The sequence below is a fragment of the Acanthochromis polyacanthus genome, chromosome 23, assembly GCF_021347895.1.
Source record: "Acanthochromis polyacanthus isolate Apoly-LR-REF ecotype Palm Island chromosome 23, KAUST_Apoly_ChrSc, whole genome shotgun sequence".
In the NCBI taxonomy this organism is placed as follows: Eukaryota; Metazoa; Chordata; class Actinopteri; family Pomacentridae; genus Acanthochromis; species Acanthochromis polyacanthus.
This window is the reverse complement of record NC_067135.1, coordinates 3,958,096-3,978,491: the sequence shown is the minus strand read 5'-3', so window position 1 is coordinate 3,978,491 and position 20,396 is coordinate 3,958,096. Positions and strand designations below refer to the sequence as shown.

The following is a 20,396-nucleotide window of genomic DNA, read 5'->3' as shown; positions in this document are numbered from 1 at the left end:
AGGACGCTAATTGCAAAAACAACCCTTCTTTTCAATCTTTAATAACTTCAGAGCTTCTAAGGGCTGCAGAAATTGGTTTGCTGCGTTTCACCGTCCTGCTTTGAGCTGCATCTTTGGGCTAACCACAGATGCACTTCCTTTGCAATTTACCACTCAATATAACCGAGTGGAAAGTTTCTGTGACAGGCAACTTCGGTCCCCTAAAACCACAACCCCCCTCCCTCCCTCTGACACCTTGGGCTTTTTTTTTTCGAAAATGTTTTCGATAAATGTAAGACTGCACCACCTTTTGTTTAGACGTCCCTTCCAGCGTTCAAAGAGCATCTTCGTCCACCGATATCGAGGCATCATGAGGACCGCTTACATCCTTCTGCTCTGCGTCCTGGGAGCCGCAATGCTGTCCACTGTTACCTGCGAAAGTAAGACTGTTTTCTCATTTAGACTTTGTCTTCTCCATGCACCCTGACGATCCGTCACTCAATAAGCTTTTCTTCAGATTCACGTGGACTGGACAGCTGCTGCTTCTCATACCACCTGAGAAGAATAAAGAAAGACTTAGTCAGCTCATATTTCGTGACTGATAACCGTTGCACCAAGCCTGGAGTCGTGTAAGTACTAGTCAGTGTAACTATGAAATTTAAAGTGTATAGATGTATTTTTAAGGGTTCTCTTGTGTATGTTTTTGCTCTGTTGCTATTATTAGTTCTTCTTACGTTGGATAAAACATCGTGATAATAACATTAACTTTTCTCACTTCTTTGTTTCAGTTTGGTCACACAAAATTCTTATAGAATCTGTGTGGATCCCAATCTCTCCTGGGTCCAGGGCATCATGAAATATGTCGACGAGAAGACCTTGTAATCCGTCCTGCTTCTGCTGCTTCATCAAATCACATCCTATGAAACGAATGTAACCGTGTGCTCACGATTTTTTCCCACTAATGTGCAAATCTTCTACAAGTAATCGAACATTTTGCTTTCGAGTGGAGTCCTTTTGGAGGCTGAATTGAGCCGCTGATGAACCATATCCTGTTTGTGTAATGACTGATGCTTTGTATCGCCCACATTAACCTGCAGTATAAACCTCATACAAACACGGTCAGTGGTGTGAAAGCTTCTTTATTCCTCCTAAAGCTGTGAAATCTTTGGTTTTTGCAAACCGCCATCAGTCTTCCTTGGAAATTGTCTAAAGCAACATTTAATTTGATGACTTTTTATGGTTGTTTTGACATAATTTCCAACAAATTTTCTAAAACATGTCCTAAAAGAAGTATAAAATTTGGTATTTAGAGAAAAAAATAAAAATCTTTCTCCAATTAAATGACCTGTTAATGTTTGACTGACTTGGATTGTACCACATTTTTACTTTTGCTAAATAAATGTATTCAACATTTTACTCTTCATATTTGTTTAGAGACTTATTGTGATTGTTGCAATATATTGCTTTAGCTCTTTTTTTTAACCATTTTTCTCACTCACTCTAGCCTTTTTCCAATGCAGGCAACAGTGCCATGTACATTTACCTTCTATAACAGTAGAAGTAACGCTAAATTGATTAAAAATTTGGTCTGCTTTTGTAATTGTTGATGAATCTGAAACTTCAGGAATCTCTGCAAAAGCTTCAACTAAATCCAAACCTAAATCATGCACACTGTGATCAAAACAAACAGATCCTTGATTTAGATGCATTTTTATTCTGATTATGCATTTTTCAGTGTGAAATCTCTGAGTTCAGACGGAACTGCTTGGTCACATGGTAGAATGGTGGGTGGCTGCGTTTTTTAAAGGTTCTGTAGTTGCTGGATGTAATTCCAGTCTTAAATGAGCACGTGGAGCCGTCAAACAGGTTTGTGAAGATTATTTTAGAATTAAGCTGACCTTTAAATGACAGAAGTAATGGTGTAGTGTTATCTGTAAGCCTTTTTAAGGGTGGAAGGGATTGATTTTATTGGAAAAACTGCAAAAAATCTCCTGCACGCAGTTTCTTCACACAATTCTAAACCTTCATAAAGCAAATAATTTGGTACAAACAGGAAACAGGAAGTGGCTCCGACTTCATCAGAAAAAATATTTTTTGTACTATATAGACCATAAAAATCAATAATTATTAAAAAGAAATTGCAGGAAAGCATTCACATAATGTGGGTTAAATCCAAGCATAGGGATACCTGCAGTCTGCTGTGTTCTCAGTATGACCTACATTTACAACTTTTATGTAAGAAAGCTACCAGTTAAAGAAATAATCTATTCTAGTAGCCCTTTGTTTAGTCTGTTTGCTCATTCCCCTTGGTTATCTCGTCTGTTTTTGCTGCCTTCGATTGGATTTCACCTTCTGGCTCCATCCATGCATCCATTTTCCATCCATGGCCTCTTCCTCTGTAGGGTTCTAGGAGGTCTGGAGTCTTTCCTGAACCTTTGGCCTTCCGTGACCTGTCAGAGAAACAGGACGGCGTGTCGTCACTCATTACAGGACCAGAGGCGTTTGCTTTTCTTGTGCTTTGTTGCCACCAAATGGAGCAGCCAGAACACTGCAAGGAATTATTACAGCTTTAGTTCATATTCAGCCCTCACATTTACTCTGAAATCATTTTTCTTTAAATCTGATTGTTGATATTCTCCCTTCATGCCAGAACTCATGCTCAGCTGGTTCAGAAGCAGGTTTAGAAAGAGTTGTGGGTTTAAACTGAAAAGCCACAATTCAATTTAAAAGGATACAACTGATGATAATCTTTGTTATTGTCAGAAATGTTTATTGAAAACCAAACCAGTATAATGAACAGAAATTACAATGATTACAGTTGCAAATACAGTTTTAACACAAGCAACAGACACAAGTAGAGATTTTAAATCATGAACATCATACATCATGAACTTTTGAGTTTGGGTTAAAATGACTCGGATCAGTACTGCTGTTGTCCTGATGTCAACAAGTCAAGTGATCACATAAACAGAGACAAAAATGAGACGGATGTGGATCAAACAGACCCACAGGTTGGACACCAAGGACTGCTGTGGCCATTTTTAAGACTTGAGGTCTTAAGAAAAGCTAAAAAAAAAATGGACGCTAATTGCAAAAACAACCCTTCTTTTCAATCTTTTATAACTTCAGAGCTTCTAAGGGCTGCAGAAATTGGTTTGCTGTGTTTCACCGTCCTGCTTTGAGCTGCATCTTTGGGCTAACCACAGATGCACTTCCTTTGCAATTTACCACTCAATATAACCGAGTGGAAAGTTTCTGTGACAGGCAACTTCGGTCCCCTAAAACCACAACCCCCCCCTCCCTCTAACACCTTGGGCTTTTTTTTTTCGAAAACGTTTTCGATAAATGTAAGACTGCACCACCTTTTGTTTAGACGTCCCTTCCAGCGTTCAAAGAGCGTCTTCGTCCACCGATATCGAGGCATCATGAGGACCGCTTACATCCTTCTGCTCTGCGTCCTGGGAGCCGCAATGCTGTCCACTGTTACCTGCAACAGTAAGATTATTCTCTCTTTGAGACTTCTTCTCCATGCACCCTGACGATCCATCACTAAATACGCTTTTCTTCAGATGCAATTGGACCAGACCAGTGCTGCTTCTCATACTACCCGAGAAGAATGAACAAAAATGTTGTCGTCTCATATTACATGACTGAAAACCGCTGCGCCAAGCTTGGAGTCGTGTAAGTACTAGTCATCTAACTATGAAATTTAAAGTGTATAGATGTTTTTTTTAAAGGGTTCTCTTGTGTCTGTTTTTGCTCTGTAGCTATTATTAGTTCTTCTTACTTTGGATAAAAGATCGTGATAATAACATTCACTTTTCTCACTTCTTTATTTCAGTTTGGTCACAAAACAGTCTCGTAGAATTTGTGCTGATCCCAGTCTCTCCTGGGTCGAAGGCATCATGAAAGATATCGACGAGAAGTCCTTCTAAGCCGTCCTGCTTCTGCTTCTTCATCAAATCACATCCTATGAAATGAATGTAACCGTGTGCTCATGATTTTTTTTCCCATTAATGTGCAAAGCTTCTACAAGTAATCGAACATTTTGCTTTCGAGTGGAGTCCTTTTGGAGGCTGAATTGAGCCGCTGATGAACCATATCCTGTTTGTGTAATGACTCTTATGCTTTGTATCGCCCACATTAACCTGCAGTATAAACCTCATACAAACACGGTCAGTGGTGTGAAAGCTTCTTTATTCCTCCTAAAGCTGTGAAATCTTTGGTTTTTGCAAACCGCCATCAGTCTTCCTTCGAAATTGTCTAAAGCAACATTTAATTTGATGACTTTTTATGGTTGTTTTGAAATATTTCCAACAAATTTTCTAAAACATGTCCTAAAAGAAGTATAAAATTTGGTATTTAGAGAAAAAAAAGAAATCTTTCTCCAATTAAATGACCTGTTCATGTTTGACTGACTTGGATTGTACCACATTTTTACTTTTGCCGAATAAATAAATGTATTCAACATTTTACTCTTCATATTTGTTTAGAGACTTACTGTGACTATTACCTGTATTGGGGTGTTGCAATATATTGTTTTAGCTCTTTTTTTTTTTTTAACCATTTTGCTCACTCATTTTCCAATGCAGGCAACAGTGCCATGTAGATTTACCTTCTATAACAGTAGAAGTAACGCTAAATTTATTCAAAATTTGGTCTGCTTTTGTAATTTGGTCTGCTTTTGTAATTGCACACATTTTTCAGTGTGAAATCTCTGAGTTCCGACTGTTCAGACGGAACTGCTTGGTCACATGGTTGAATGGTGGGTGGCTGCGTTTTTTAAAGGTTCTGTAGTTGCTGGATGTAATTCCAGTCTTCAAAGAGCATGTGTAGCTGTCTAACAGGTTTGTGAAGATTATTTTAGAATTAACCTTTAAATGACAGAAGTAATCCTGTAGTGTTCCTTCTACGCCTTTTTAAGGGTGGAAGGGATTGATTTTATTGGAAAAAACTGCAAAAAATCTCCTGCACGCGATTTCTTCACACAATTCTAAACCTTCATAAAGCAAATAATTTGGTACAAACAGGAAACAGGAAGTGGCTCTGACTTCACCATCAGAAAAGCTTTATTTTTTGTACCATAAAAATCATCAATGATTAGTAAAAAGAATCGTAGATATTGCAAGAAAGCATTCACATAATGTGGGTTAAATCCAAGCATAGGGATACCTGCAGTCTGCTGTATTCTCAGTATAACTTACATTTACAACTTTTATGTAAGAAAGCTACCAGTTAAAGAAATAATCTATTCTAGTCGCCCTTTGTTTAGTCTGTTTGCTCATTCCCCTTGGTTATCTCGTCTGTTTTTGCTGCCTTCACTTGGATTTCACCTTCTAGCTCCATCCATGCATCCATTTTCCATCCATGGCCTCTTCCTCTGTAGGGTTCTAGGAGGTCTGGAGTCTTTCCTGAACCTTTGGCCTTCTGTGACCTGTCAGAGAAACAGGACGGCGTGTCGTCACTCATTACAGGACCAGAGGCGTTTGTTTTTCTTGTGCTTTGTTGCCACCAAATGGAGCAGCCAGAACACTGCAAGGAATTATTACAGCTCTAGTTCAAATTCAGCCCTCACATTTACTCTGAAATCATTTTTCTTTACATCTGGTTGTTGATATTCTCCCTTCATGCCAGAACTCATGCTCAGCTGGTTCAGAAGCAGGTTTAGAAAGAGTTGTGGGTTTAAACTGAAAAGCCACAATTCAATTTAAAAGGATACAACTGATGATAATCTTTGTTATTGTCAGAAATGTTTATTGAAAACCAAACCAGTATAATGAACAGAAATTACAATGATTACAGTTGCAAATACAGTTTTAACACAAGCAACAGACACAAGTAGAGATTTTAAATCATGAACATCATAAATCATGAACTTTTGAGTTTGGGTTAAAAGGACTCTGGTCAGTACTGCTGTTGTCCTGATGTCAACAAGTCAAGTGATCACATAAACAGAGACAAAAATGAGACGGATGTGGATCAAACAGACCCACAGGTTGGACACCAAGGACTGCTGTGGACTGAAGATGGTCGTAAATGAAACTAACGCGTCATATTTCCATCATCCACATGTTTGAGGTTTGCTTCATTCTCATTTTCTCTTTAGAGTCTTCTTAAAATTGTCTCTGTTTAGATGTCTCACATGGTTGAAGTTAGGAGACAGATTCAACATGCCAGAAATCCAATGAAAAGTCAATGGAAAGAGTGATGTCACAAACAGACATCAAAAATCAGACGTTTTACAAATTGTCACAATGTGTGATAATAGAGTTCCAGTTTCACTGTATTTAAATGCTCCATAAATCTAATTATTTTGCATGCATTTGCAGATATTTTCAGTTTTGTGCAGCTATTGAAAGTCAAAATATTCCACCATTTTTCAGCATATTTTTGTGTGAATCAAACACATGCAGAGCGACCTGATAAAAGGACGATGCACAGCAAGGCCCCGTTCACACCTGAGGATAAAACACATTCATCCTGTCCCCTCATGCCGGCATTCTGAAGTCAGCCGAGATGTTTGGTTCTTAAAACTTGAAGAAAAATAGTATCTGGGTCTGTGGTTTCAAAAAACACATGCTATAGATGTAAATTCCAAAATGCTCTTCATCGGTTGACGGGGCAGCACTGTACGATAACATTTCATCTTCTTTGCCCGTTGTTTCCACATTTTTTAGCACCAACCTTCAAAATAAAAGATTCGTGACTCCCACCGTCTCTGGAGGTAAAACATGCAAACATTGTGCTAACATGATCCAAACACTCCAAAGTTAATGATACAACTACAGAACAAAAAAGCCTCACAACCTCAACATTATGTTGTAGTCATTTAGTGGAGCAGCAAATTCCCATGACTCTGTCTTTGTGTAACAACAAGAACCATTTACCTGCTAATTTGCTTATCTGGGGTCAGGTTTTGGTGTCATCCAGAGAATATTAAGAGTGTGCAAAGCAGAGGGAGACTATTTTAAGGAATCCATTTGTTACTGACAAATAGCTCAATTTTTGTCTGACCACAGAACTTTTCTTTGTCCATGTGATCAGCAGCAAACTTCAGTGGAACCTTCAGGTAAAGAAAAGGCTTCCTTCTTGCATGGCAGCCTTTCAGCTCATGGCGATGGAAAATGCTGAAGTTAAAAAAACAGCTCAGTTGGGTTGAGCTCATTTGTCTTAAGAAGCTCTGGGTTGCTTTCATGGTATATTTTGGGTCCACCTGTTGGACGGTACACTTCAGAATTCCTAATCTATCAACAATCACGTCATCAGAAACCACCAGCGTCCAAATTCCACCGACAGCCAAACATGGCCAAACTATGATGCTGCCTCCTCCATGTTTGACAGACGTGTTGGTCTGCTTTGGATCCTTCCTTTTCCTTCTCCACTCTCTTCTCAAAGTCATTCACATGTGTTTCCATACATATGTGCGTTTCATGTATTCCTACTTTCTCTCAAAGTTAATATATCGTAGTGAGGGCAAAGTAGATCGGGGCAAAGTGTGCTGGAGTGTGCAAACAAGGCATTGCAAAACTTCCCAGAAATTGGACCAAATCTGGACCAGGCTTCTGGCAGCTGGAACTGAGTAAACTGAGGTAGAGACCTTGTCATCCATTGGATAAATAGGGCATCAATAATCATGGTTGGACAACGAAGGCTGATTCCAGTTGGTGGAAAGAGGGGTAGGACATTGGAGGAGCAATGATACACTGCCAACAGTATAAATACCTATGTACGCATTAAAAATTCAGTTACTTCTCACTGCATGGACGACTGACTCCGGCTGTTCAAATTAAAAGAAGATCTTGATATTGTTTCTTGAATTTTCTCAGCTTCATCTCTATTTTCATCCCAGGAATATCAAGGCATCATGAGGGCCGTTTGCATGTTTCTGCTCTGCATTCTGGGAGCTGCAATGTTGTCCACAGTCCTCTGCGATAGTAAGATTCCCTTCAATTTTGTCATTTCGACCAATGTCTTACTTTTCCAGACACCCTAATGATACATCACTCCATGATCTTTTCTTCAGCTGCAAGTGGACCGGACAGCTGCTGCTTCACATACTACTCAGGAAGAATAAGGAAAAACGCCATCATCTCATATCGCAGAACTGATCATCTGTGCAACAAACCTGGAGTCATGTAAGTGCTGCAAACTGGATTTACTTCATTCTCATTATGCTAAATTCATTCACCTACATAAATTTAAAGGATATTAGTCAGTATAAAGAAGAAATGTCCTCCTTTCTTTTTCATTTCTTCCTTCTTGGGTTGTGTTGGTGTTATTGATCCTCTGACTGGTTTTACTGAAAAGTCAAACCAGGGACGGGGGTTTAAATTATCTCAGTGCTGTACACTCTATATGTAATCCATCAGTTGTGTTCTATGTTAACTGCATAGTCCCTGATCAAATAAATAAACAAATAAATGGATAATTTGACTCACTAAGGGTTCTCTTGTGTATGTTTGTGCTCCAGAGCTATCAGCTCTTCTTATTTTGGATAAAAGAGTCTTGATCGTGGCAATGAAATTAACTTTTCTCACTTCTTTATTTCAGTTTGACCACACAAGGATCTGTTAACATCTGTGCGGATCCCAGTCTCTCCTGGGTCCAGAGCATCATGAGAGATATCGACGAGAGCTTCTTTTAAACCGTCCTGCTTCTGCTGCTTCATCCAATCACATCCTATGAAAGACATGTAACTGTGTGCTCATGATTTATTGTATTAACCTACAAATCTGTTCTAAGGTGGATTTTGCATTTAAGTGGAGCCATTTGGAGGCTGAACTAAGCCACTGATAAACCACATCCTGTTTGTGTAATGACTCTTTAATGCTTTGTATCGCCCACATTGACCTGCAGTATAAACCTCATACAAACACGGTCGGTGGTGAGTCCTTCTTTTCCTTCTCCACACTCTTCACCTCCCATCATTCTGCTGTAAGTTCATCTGCTCAAAGGATCTTGTTCCAGATGTAGCGGGGGTAAATTTATGACTTACCGTTAGCTCTTGAACACATCATCAGAGGCTGACTCCTCCCATGGCTCCACCCCTGAATGAGTCTTTAACACATCTATGACATCATGGCCGCTGCATGGGCTCCTCTGACTCTGAGGTCGATGATGTAGTTCAGATTGTTTAAGGGTTTTTGGCAGTTTTAAATACTTTATTCCTTCATGTGTGCATTTGCATAATGTGGATGCAGCTGGTCCCCCTTAAGACGCCATTAGACCAAAGTATGGCTTATTTAAGGCTGTTAAAAAGGGTGTGATAGGTAAAGTTAATCAGTTATGTAAACCTGTCATTAATGCGTTTTGTTGCATTGTAGGTTTTTATCAGCTGTTTTTCCTTCGTATGTTTTAGCATTGCCTTAGCTCTGGTTTGTGAGCCTTTGTTCCACCTTTTAGATTCAGCCAAATGAATATCTCCTCCACGTGTCTCACTAATAATCATTATCAGCCTTAAAAACCCACAAACCCCCCTCAATACTGGACCACTTAGTACAGTCTGGTTCCCCCTTCTATAAATCTGCTTGGAATCTTCCACTTCCTGTTTGTCAAAGTGGTCTTCTACCTGGACAGGTTTTGTTGGAGCTCATCAACAAACATTTTGGGTAACTGCACTTTAATCTGGATGGATGACGCTGAATTAGAGTCTGTTTTGATGAGACTGAGTTCAGATGTGTAGCTTTGTCCATGGCCGGAGTGGGACTCATTTTCAGCCCTGGATTTTCATGCCTCAGACCGGCCCACTTTAGATCACGACCTATTACTATTAAAGTCATTTAATTCTCGCCTTGTCTTGTAATTCAGTATGTTTTTCTAAAATATTTCCAATTCAGTGCAAGTAAGAGTTGCTTCACAAAGAGGATTTATTCCAACATGAGTGCACATCTCCAACATTATTCTTTACAACAATATATCAGGATCTATATTCTGTTCAAATAAGTGTTCAAGGACATCCAACCCTTAAAATGAAATCAAATAAAAATATTAAATTTAAAAAATAATAAATAAAATTTAAGGTGTTGCACTTTCTAATAACACTATTATCTCCTTTTCCTCTGCAAGGAAACGGTTCCATCACAACTTAAATTTCACAGATATGAGAACATCAGTTAAAGGGCTAATCTCCAACAACATCACAATGTCCTTTTTTGCAACATCAAATATCAAGCAAATTAGTGTTCACAGATATCTAATCCTCATGAATAAAGAAGAATTATTGCACTGATGTCTGCAAGTTTGTTATTCACAGTATAACATAACTTTCTAATGACTTTTTAAAAATGCTTTGATTTTCATGTTTTATTTACAATAACAAGAAAATAAAATCGGTAAGAGACAGAAACGACCGGAAGTGGTCTTTGTTAGTTTTCATGGTCAAAATGAGAGATCAGGTGGCCGATCTTAAAATTCTATTTTTTTTGGAATTGACATGTTTATCACTTCTTTTAACAAAATCCACCCCAAAATAGTATGTTTGTATTTTCATAGGTGTAATTTAGATTACATTACAAAAGTGGTACATTATAATCCTGCAGTATCTTATATGATACAGATATTTTTAACATGGTTTAGCTGAAATATAAACAATGAATTACTTCATCAATATGCATTCTTTCAATGCAGAAAATACTTACATTAATTTAAAGCTGCAAGCAGCGTTGGACTGGTCCTCGCATCGTTGCTGGTAGGCGAATCCACACATGTCCACCAGGTGGCGTTGAGACTGAGAGCGTATTTCGGCCTGTGGATATGATTAGGGCATGACTCTGATCACACATGTAAAATTTCAGGCAGATTGAAGCACGTATGGGGCAGTTACAGAGCATTTGTTGTCCATCCACCAGTTGGCGCTGTCACTCTGACTGTATATTGGTCTATTGCTGTCATCAGGACATGTAAAATTTCAGTCAGATTGGAGCATGTATCGGCCACTTATGCACTACTTACTGTCTGGCCACAAGGTGGCGCTGTGACTGTGACTGTATATCAGCATATGGATGTGATCAGGGCAGGACTCTGGTCATACATGTAAAGTGTGAGGCAGATTGGAGCATGTTCAGAGCAGTTACACAGCATTTCCCGTTTCATGGCGAATTGTCAAAATCCAGGGGTCGTCATTTCCACGTCCTCAGACTTTTGTGGAGCATTTTGATAAAACTTCCTGTTGCCAATAGGTGGCGCTATGAGTATTTCTAAATACAATCAGATCAAATCACACTGTGTTTGTAAGCAGACTATAGTCGTATTTTTTGCTGCAGCTGCAAAACTGTAAACAGAAAAAACTGGGAAGAAATACAAAAAGTCTCCCTATCACCAGGCCAGAGGAAGATTTTTAAAAATCCAGCAACTTTTTTTTTTTGCTTCCCCTCGTCAAACGTGTAAATTAGTGAGTAAATAAATAAAACCGGTAACGCTGATGTATAGCACACTAAAGCTGCACTCATTTTAAATATTCCACACTTGTAAACCTTCACAATACAGACGTCATGGTGGTGTTTTGGTAACAGACAAAGCCTGATGCCTGGTACTGGAACCTTCAAGGCTGGAGGCCCTAGATTCATCAATACCGAACTTTAATAATTTCTCAAAGTGTGGTGCACATCCAGCAGGTAGAAAAGTCTTCAGCTTCAGAGCTTCCTTCCTGCTTTGCTGCTGAGAGATCAGATTATGATTCCCTGGTAGAGATTAAATACAGAGCATTCTCTGATTGGTCTCACTGAGAACTTGTCCACGGTGTGATCCAGATCCATGATGGTCTTTTTTATCATCAGCCGACTGCTTTTATTGACTCTTCTGCTCCGAGGGACTGAAGGGAGTGAGTTGAACGGCTGATTTCTTTATAGACTGTATTTATTTAATGCTTTGAGGCTATTTTTACGTCACTACAACTGTAAATATTTAACAGAAATACTGGAACTGTAAAATTACAGTAAACTACGGGCTGCTGTGGTTTTATCGTTACAGTGTAATTTGCATAAAGATGTCTGCACTGTAAAATATTCGGTTGGATACTGTGACTAGAACACAGTAAATGATGATACATTTCTATGCACTGGGCAGCAACGTATGACAAGTTGTGGTAACAAATAAATGTATCTCAGAAACCAGTGAAAAATGATTTAACTTAATACATAATAAATTTAATACATTACTGCTAGAATGTGGCTGTAAAAGTACATTTATTTATTATATTATAAATAAACAACTGAAAAAATAAAACAAATGATCAACAAAATAGATAAACAACTGGGAAAACAAAATAAACCATTGGAAAATAAAATAAACAATTGGAAAAATAAAGTAAACAACCAGATAAACAAAAGAAAGAGCTGAAAATTTAAATAAACAACCTGAAAAATAAAGTAAACAACCGCAAATATGAAATAAACAACCGGACAAACAAAAATAAATAGCCGCAAACATGAAATGAACAACTAGAAAAATAAACCCAACAAAAGGAAAGTAAAATCAACAAGGGGAAAGTAAAATAGTTTCAGCGACTGGATGTTCAATAGCTCTTGTCACACAGCGACAGACTGGACCAACAAAAACAACAGCAAAATAGTCAACAACATCAGTAAAGTAAACATCAACATTATATACGCATGTATACTCAAGACTATCATCACTTGCAATATTGTGTCAAATTTTGGATGCAGCGTGCATTAAGATGTGCTTTAAAGGTCAGCGCTGTAAGTCAGTTGAAGGAAGAACAAGTCTTTGATACATAGACGATGTTTTCAAGATGTTTTGGTGAAATCGGGCTGTGAAAATCAAAACAGGATGACAGATCATTCAACACTGATGAGCTTTTCCACCAGTCTAACATCATTCACGATGAGTTCCTTCCTTCCCTTCCGCAGATGAAGAGGAAGACGACTCTGAGCGTTTTGGTGAGTTCTGCCTGCGGATTCCTGATGACTCTCGCTGGACCACCCCCAAACCGGACCCCCAACCGACAAGAAAGTCAGCCCAAACAAACCAACCGACCAAGCAGACGAGCAGAAAGCCCTTAAAACCGAACAAGGAGACAACCCTGCCCCCTGATCCAGACACTCAGGACTACCCGGAGGTTGTCACCAGTGATAATGGTGGTATTCCAATAATGCCACTCAACATTGTACCCAGACATGGTGAGCCTTTTTTCTGACATTATTGCCTATTATAGATTATTTTACCCTGTTTGGCTGCTGTTCTTTAAATTTAAACTCCATTATTAATAATGCATTCTTACACAAAGTTACCTTTTAAACATTGTTTTAAATTTTCATTTTCTCAAGGCTTCAGTGGATGTCGGTGCACAACAGAGAATATGAAACAACCAAGTGAAACCTCCAAAGTTATAAGGAAAACAACATGGTTCCCCACTGAATCCTGTAACTCCGCTGAAGACATGTAAGTGACTGAACCTTTAGAGTACAACAAGTCCATAGTGATGACTGTGACTACTATTGTCATGCTTTAGGTAAAGGTTTTACTATTTCTTTGTCCAGTTTCAGTAACTCCAATCTTTGTTTTTCAGCGAGACGTTGGCAGATGGCAGAGAGGTTTGCGTGAGGCCATTCAGCCTGTTGACATATGTTAAGGATTTATTGAGGTAAGTGTGCACTGAATACTGAACATAGAGCAGAATTTACCTGCAACGGCTCAGAATAAAGTTATCAGCCAAAAGAACTTCAGTCTTATCCAGTGCTTTGCTGTTACAGTGCACACAAAGGACACATAAATGAGCAATTCCTTTTAATTTTAACATTAAAATGAGCCATATTAACTGAGCAATGTCTGCAACAAAATATCTTTTGCTGTTAGATCCCACCGAGTCAGAAGTGATTAACAGTTTCAGATAACTAATGAAATCGCATTAACCCTCCTGTTGTCCTCATTTACAGGCACCAAAAAATAATGTTTCCTTGGTTGAAAAAAAATCCAAAAGTTCAGCAAAAAATTCCCCAAATTTCTGAAAATTTGCAAAGCCTCCAGGAAGAAAATTCCAATAATTCCTTAAACGTTTCCCTTAAAAGGTTTATTTAAAAAATCTGCCAAATTTGGCAAGTAAACTCTTGTGAACATTTTATAAAAATAAGTAAAAATCTTCCAAAAAAAATCCTAAAAATGTCTAAAATGATTCCATGTATATCAGTAAAACTTCTAATATTTTCTTTAAGAACATTCACCAAAAATCAACCAAAATCCAGCGAAATTCTGGATTTTGGTTCATTTTTTTTGTGAATGTTCTTAAGAAACTTTTTTAACATTTCTTTTTTTCCACCAAAAAATGTTCAAAGACTTCTCAAAAATCTTGAAAATGTGGACATCAGAAGTTTCACTGTGAAAGTGTGTATTTTTCCACATTTTCTAACTTTAAAACAGCTCAATTTTGACCTGCAGGATGACACGAGGGTTAAATGCATACTGGTTTGTAAAGCTGGGAGGCGATCTAGTTAAGTTATAAACATACAAACTCAATGAAAACACATTTCCACCGTGTGGGACCTTTAAATGTTCATTTCACTCATCTAAAGATGCTACTTTTGTTCCAATCAAAAGGTTTCGTCCTGATGCACGGTAGAACAAACTAACCCAAGTTAAGAAGTGCTGCTGTAATACAACATGACAACAATCGTGTAGATTTTTAAAATGTAATGTCGGCTATTTCCCTGTTGATAAAAAAGATCATTTCTGAGTGCACATTTCCTGTAAGTTCACTTGCTGATAAGAATGTGTGACTCATTCAAGCCACAGCTACTGGTCCAAACCTCAGGCAGACCTCCCTGTAGAAACTCAAAAGGACAAAACAACACAGAGTACTCAGCAATGGAATGGTCCAGGCCCTGAACCCCCCCCGCCAGAAAGTTCTTTTCAACTGGGAAGTGATGTATTGCGCTCCGACGACCATTTGGTGCACATCGACTACAGTGAGTTTTGCCCCGACATAGTCATGTAAAATGGTGACAAAAAATGTTCACTGATTTGTGGATTGAAGGTTTGTCTGGTGTGCTTCTTCACAGCACTTTGCACACTTTGCATGCCTCTCCTGACAATATCGGACCAAAGGACTGTACAGTCCCTGGATGTGGAGATGCAGCCATTTCCTTGTCTCGTCCATATTGAGTAAGATTCCCACTGCTGCATTTTGAAACATTTAAAAATAACTTGTACAAACATGGGTCTGCGTGCATTAAGATTGCCAATCGACACATTTTAAATTGAGATTTCTGTGCCATAAACCTAGTAGAATTCAGTGTTAACCATAAATGGATGAGTAGATAAAACAATCAACAGAAGCTAACAAGATCCTGAAGTAAACGGCAATAATATGGATGGTAGTGTCTACAGATACGGACCCGTACTCGTAGCCTGTGGCCTACGGATACGGCACTTTCCATTTGCCAGACAGATACGGACCCGTACGCGAGTCTCGCGAGTCAAGAAGCTGCTAACCACTGCAAACTGTTGAAAGGTAAGCAAAGGTTAAGGTTAGGGTTAGGGTTAGGGTCAGGTTTAGGGTCCGTACCTGTCGTACCGATGCTACGGGTCCGTACCGCTAGCGTCTACCGGGAGTCACGTGACCAGATCTCGCGTATCTGATTTGCAAATGGAAAGTGCCGTATCCGTAGTCCACAGGCTACGGGTACGGGTCCGTACCTCTAGCAACAACCAATATGGATGACACATATAGCCAATTTCATACACATTATCCTTAATTTGGCTGTTAAATTGTGACACTCTCACAGACAAAACACTGATTTCTGTTACTCTGTTGGCTCACAGAGTCAACATGAAAGACGGCGCGGTTATTTGTTTGGACTTGAACAACTTTGAACAAGAGCTGCAGTATTGGAAAATCTCCCTGCCACTTGAAGATGATGCTGACAGCACACCAAAAAACGGTTTGTGAAATGTTTTTATTTTCTTGTAAACATGTGTTTTGACGTTATTTCCACCAGCTGCAAACCCAACCCCTTGGACATTTTCTTTATAAAATGACAATCGATCAAATGACTTATCGCTGCAGCTCTACACAAAAACTGTGAAACATTTTTGCTTTATCTCCTTCAAGTCGCTGGATGTCGCTGCCAAGAGGAAGCAAAGAAACCTCTCAATGAAACTTCCCCGATCGCAAGTGCAAGCATTTGGCCCCCGACTGAAGAATGTAGCTCCACTGAATTCATGTAAGTGCTGTTAGTCCATTAAAGAGAGTGAACTGAGCGTATTTCTGTCAGATTAAAATGAAATTAAAACCACAAATATATCAGTTCATGCAATGCAGTTGCTTAAGACAATATTCATGCATGTTGCACATTTTCTCAATATAATCCCGCCTTTTTTTCCAAACAATCTGCACTCGATAACCCTTAAAGACAAAGCAGTTCATTTTGAAAATGTATTAAAAATAAGAAACTGTAACATCTCATTTTCAAAAGTATTGAGGACTAAATTCAACACTTTGAAGAAGCTGCTTGGACAGCAATTGGAGCTTTGAGTATTCTTGGGTAAGGCTTTACACTTTGCCTGAAGGAACATGTTCTTGGCCGGATACTTTAGCCGACTGTCGTGCTGAAAGGTTGCTGAACTCTTGGGCAGGTGTCCTTTAAATTCCTCTCTGTATTTGACTGCATTCATCCTTCCCTCAGTTCTGTACCTGCTGCTGAAAAACACGCCAATGATGCTGCCACCACCGTGCATCGCTGTAGGCATAAGCAGCGTAGTCGAACAAATTCTCAAGTGGGCTGTCGTTTGACATTTACTCAAGCATCGTCTATGGTAAAGGCCTGATAGGATGAGTGCTAGGGAGAGCTCTTTGGACTTCAGAGACTAATTTATGCCCTCGTGTGTAGTGGAAATGTTCAAATCACGGTCTACACACAGTTTAAAAGGAGGAGATAGAGACAAGAACCTCAAATTTCTGCTCACAAGCAAAATGAGAGCAAATGTACTTGAGTTCAACAGTCTCTTTTCTCAACGGTCTTTGCTGTGGTGTGGATGTAAACAAAGAAAAAATGACTCGATAGAGGACGTAAAGTATGAACTGTTGAACCATGTTTAACTCCACCCAAACCCAAGTCCTAAACAATAAACTCACCATTTAAACTCAACGCAAATTTGACATTTAAACCAATCAAATCGAACCACAATTTGGAGTGTCACAGCAAATGCATGGGATACTTTTGACTATTAGTAGTTTTGATTGAGAAAAATGCCAGCGTTTTCCACTTACAAATGTACCATACAACACAATAACGTGCAGAAAGTGAAGGAATCTGAATACTTTCTGAAGCATCTGTATGTAGAAACACTGACTGACTGTATTCCCTGTTTTGCAGCGAGACACTGAAAGATGGCGCAAAGGTATGCGTGGCTGCATCAAACATTTCAGCGTATCTTAAAACTCTGTAAGTCAAGATTATCCTGTCTTTGTGCATTTTCATTCACATCACTTCACACAAAGTAATATTTTCAGTTATGCATTGTCAGAGCAGCTAATTGTGACTCATCGAATTCCTCAAAGTCAACTCAAATTCCAGCTTTATTGGTAAACACTGCTGCTTACCTGTCTGAAGCGCCTTATTTGAAGTCTAGGCTTTTCTTCTGTTCCTTATGTTATGCATTTGCAAGCCCCCTGGTGGCCGCCATCTTGAATTCAAATATGGCCGCCTTGCTTAACCTATTTATGTAATATCTCCTTTAACACGGCAGATACAAAGTTACTTTCAAGATCTACCCCCATTGTTTAAGGGTCTGCGGATTTAATAAAGCCATTTATAACCATTTATAAGCCAGTTATAAGATGGCGGCCACCAGGGGGCTTAGATTTTTGGGGTACTCCTCTTGAATCAATTGTATGGTCATATACTATGTCTGTACCAAATTTGGTGCTTTCCTGAAAAAGTGAACTATCATTTGACTTATCCGCCTAACTAATTAGGCTTATGTGGATAAAACTGTGAAGAATCCCTCCTGAAATGGTTTTATAAGCAGATAACAGTTTGTAGTGAATGATTTTTTGAGTTTTGTGGAGGTTTTAGCATGCTTGACTCCTCCAGCTCGACCCAGAAACACTGCATCCGGTGAGGGTGAGGTGAGGTGGCGTGATTGTGCGTTGAAATTGCACTTTGCTGCTGACCGGACTGGCATTAATTCAAAATTCACACTTAGGAAAAGTCTATACATTCTGCCTTTGGTGAAGATGCTGCAGCGGCCTCAGCAGGAAATCAGCCCCTATCGTGTTTTGAGTTGTATGTTTCCTCTGGTGGAAGTTCTCTAAATGTAACATCAGTAACCATTTCCTGTACCTTTACTGACTGATAACACTGCGTAGCCCAGGCTATATTTATGTGCCTGGCTCAGACACACAACTAATATACTGTCCACCATCCTTACAGTCCAGAGAAACGCCTCGTGGGAGCTAAAGATCCTGTACAAGTTGACACATCAAAACATGTCCCTGAATTGTCAGACAGAGCATATGTTGAACCTGAATTGATACCACCTGGTCCCCCTGGATGGATACCAAATGTCCCTGAATTGTCAGACAGAAGAGGATCACATGCCCCCCCTGTATTGATACCAAATGTCCCTGAATTGTCAGACAGAAGAGGAGCACATGGTGAGTCATTTATGAACTGCTATCTTGCAACTTAACATACAGGAACAGCCTTCTTTCTGTGTCATGCCAAAGGCTAATGAATACTCTCTGCATACTTTATCAATTAAAGCTGCAGGAGGCAGACATTTGGAAAGGCCCTAACACCAGACAAGCACCAACTAAAAGATAACTGCCATAACACTGACAGTGAGCATCCATAACACTGTGGTTTCATCTGAGATTCAAATTTGGTCTCCTGAGTAGAAAGCCTCCATCTAGCCCATTGTGCCACCTACTGTTGGCATGGTGCTGTTTCTACTATCTCACCTGCCCTGTCTGAAAACCTCTGTCATTATATTATATTATTATATGATATTATTACCTAAAATCTCCCAAGATAAGGTGCAGAAGTTGATTATCCTCTAAGACCACTGGAATTACAATGTGTTGAAGCATTAATATGAAATTTGAGCCCGTTGGTGGCCAAAGAAATGTCACCTACCCCAGTTTTAAAGCAGAATGGTGTGGAATTCGTTCTTCTGCTGGAGACCAGTGAATGAGTGGCCGGTGACAGAATGTGGTGCCTTGGTTTCTAACATTGAGGAATGGCTTTCATTTTGCCATTTTACCGGCCTGTCGCTCTTGTAAACTATGGAGTCACAGGAGTGCCAAATCAAAATATAAATAAATAAATAAATAAATGTGGAAATATAAAGAGAAATAAATAAATAAATGTGGAAATATAAAGAGAAATAAATAAATAAATAAATGTGGAAATATAAAGAGAAATAAATAAATAAATAAATAAAAGGAAAAAACAGAAAAGGTAAAAGCAAAGACAAAATTTACCTTTTATTTATTTATTTCTCTTTATATTTCCACATTTATTTATTTATTTCTCTTTATATTTCCACATTTATTTATTTCTCTCTTTATATTTCCACATTTATTTATTTATTTATTTATATATTTCCACATTTATTTATTTATTTATATTTTGATTTGGCACTCCTGTGACTCCATAGTAAACAGGATGATGCACACCAGCATAATGTAAACTGCTTCTGTTTTGCATATTTATGAATTGGTTACACATGCTGCTGCTAAAGGTGTGCCACTCTTTGTTTTCGAGGCATATCCTGTGTTGCAGCAGAAACATATTCATCACTGCAGTAATTATCAAATGGAAGGCTCTTAGCTATTTGGTTAGTTAAATCCAAGTGGTGACTTTTTTTTTTTTTGAACAGGTGAAGTAGGAAAGCCATGCACAATCTGCGGATTCTCTATAGAGGGGATCGTCATTGGCCCAAAGGATGTACAGTCCCTGGAAATGCTTGAGCCTTCACCTGGCTGTGCTGCCATCATCCAGTAAGTGTGCACCATCAAGGATGGATATTATCATTGAAACATTTTCAAAACTGTAGAATATCTCCCATCAACAGCATCATATGGTGTTGTTATATAAAATATGCTAAAATTATTACACTGGGTCTTTTCCTTTACAGGATACGTCTGACGGATGGAATGGAATTCTGTGCCACTTTGTCCGAGCCGTGGTTCAGGGATCTGATGGAGAAGCTGGACATTTAAGCTCACTAAGAATGTTCATCTTTGACGCTAGACGGGGCCCCAGCAGACTAATAGTTTTCAGCCAACATATTCTGCTTTCAAATGTATTGCTAACTCATCTATGCATATGTAGCTTTACTCGTGTTTTTGGCTAAATGGTGAATATACAACATAAAAGAAATACAATGTTGCTTTAATGTCAGGCAAAAATAAAAAAAATAAACACTTTTGAGCAACTCCAAAGCAATGAGATAATATG

The 20,396-nt window shown here is 38.8% G+C and overlaps 2 protein-coding genes across 3 annotated transcripts; both read left to right on the top strand.

The window, feature by feature from the left end:
• The first annotated feature begins 257 nt into the window (after nt 1-257).
• ccl36.1 (chemokine (C-C motif) ligand 36, duplicate 1) lies at nt 258-4,158 on the top strand. 2 transcript variants are annotated; one of them, XM_051943877.1, is made up of 3 exons: nt 258-419; nt 497-608; nt 3,821-4,158. In XM_051943877.1, the coding sequence occupies exons 1-3, from the start codon at nt 350-352 to the stop codon at nt 3,912-3,914; spliced, it is 276 nt and encodes a 91-aa protein (XP_051799837.1). In that variant the 5' UTR covers nt 258-349; the 3' UTR covers nt 3,915-4,158. The 2 variants fall into 2 exon arrangements, with proteins under 2 accessions (XP_051799837.1, XP_051799838.1); XM_051943878.1 differs by lacking the exons at nt 258-419; nt 497-608 and adding exons at nt 3,324-3,474; nt 3,549-3,660.
• Nucleotides 4,159-11,699: 7,541 nt separating this feature from the next.
• LOC110964700 (uncharacterized) lies at nt 11,700-20,380 on the top strand. Its single transcript, XM_022213497.2, has 12 exons — nt 11,700-11,797; nt 12,846-13,115; nt 13,263-13,377; nt 13,505-13,579; nt 14,719-14,897; nt 14,991-15,093; nt 15,754-15,872; nt 16,043-16,154; nt 17,307-17,375; nt 18,366-18,589; nt 19,816-19,936; nt 20,074-20,380. Exons 1-12 carry the CDS (start codon nt 11,731-11,733, stop codon nt 20,156-20,158), a joined length of 1,539 nt encoding a protein of 512 aa, XP_022069189.2. The 5' UTR covers nt 11,700-11,730; the 3' UTR covers nt 20,159-20,380.
• The last annotated feature ends 16 nt before the right edge of the window (nt 20,381-20,396 follow it).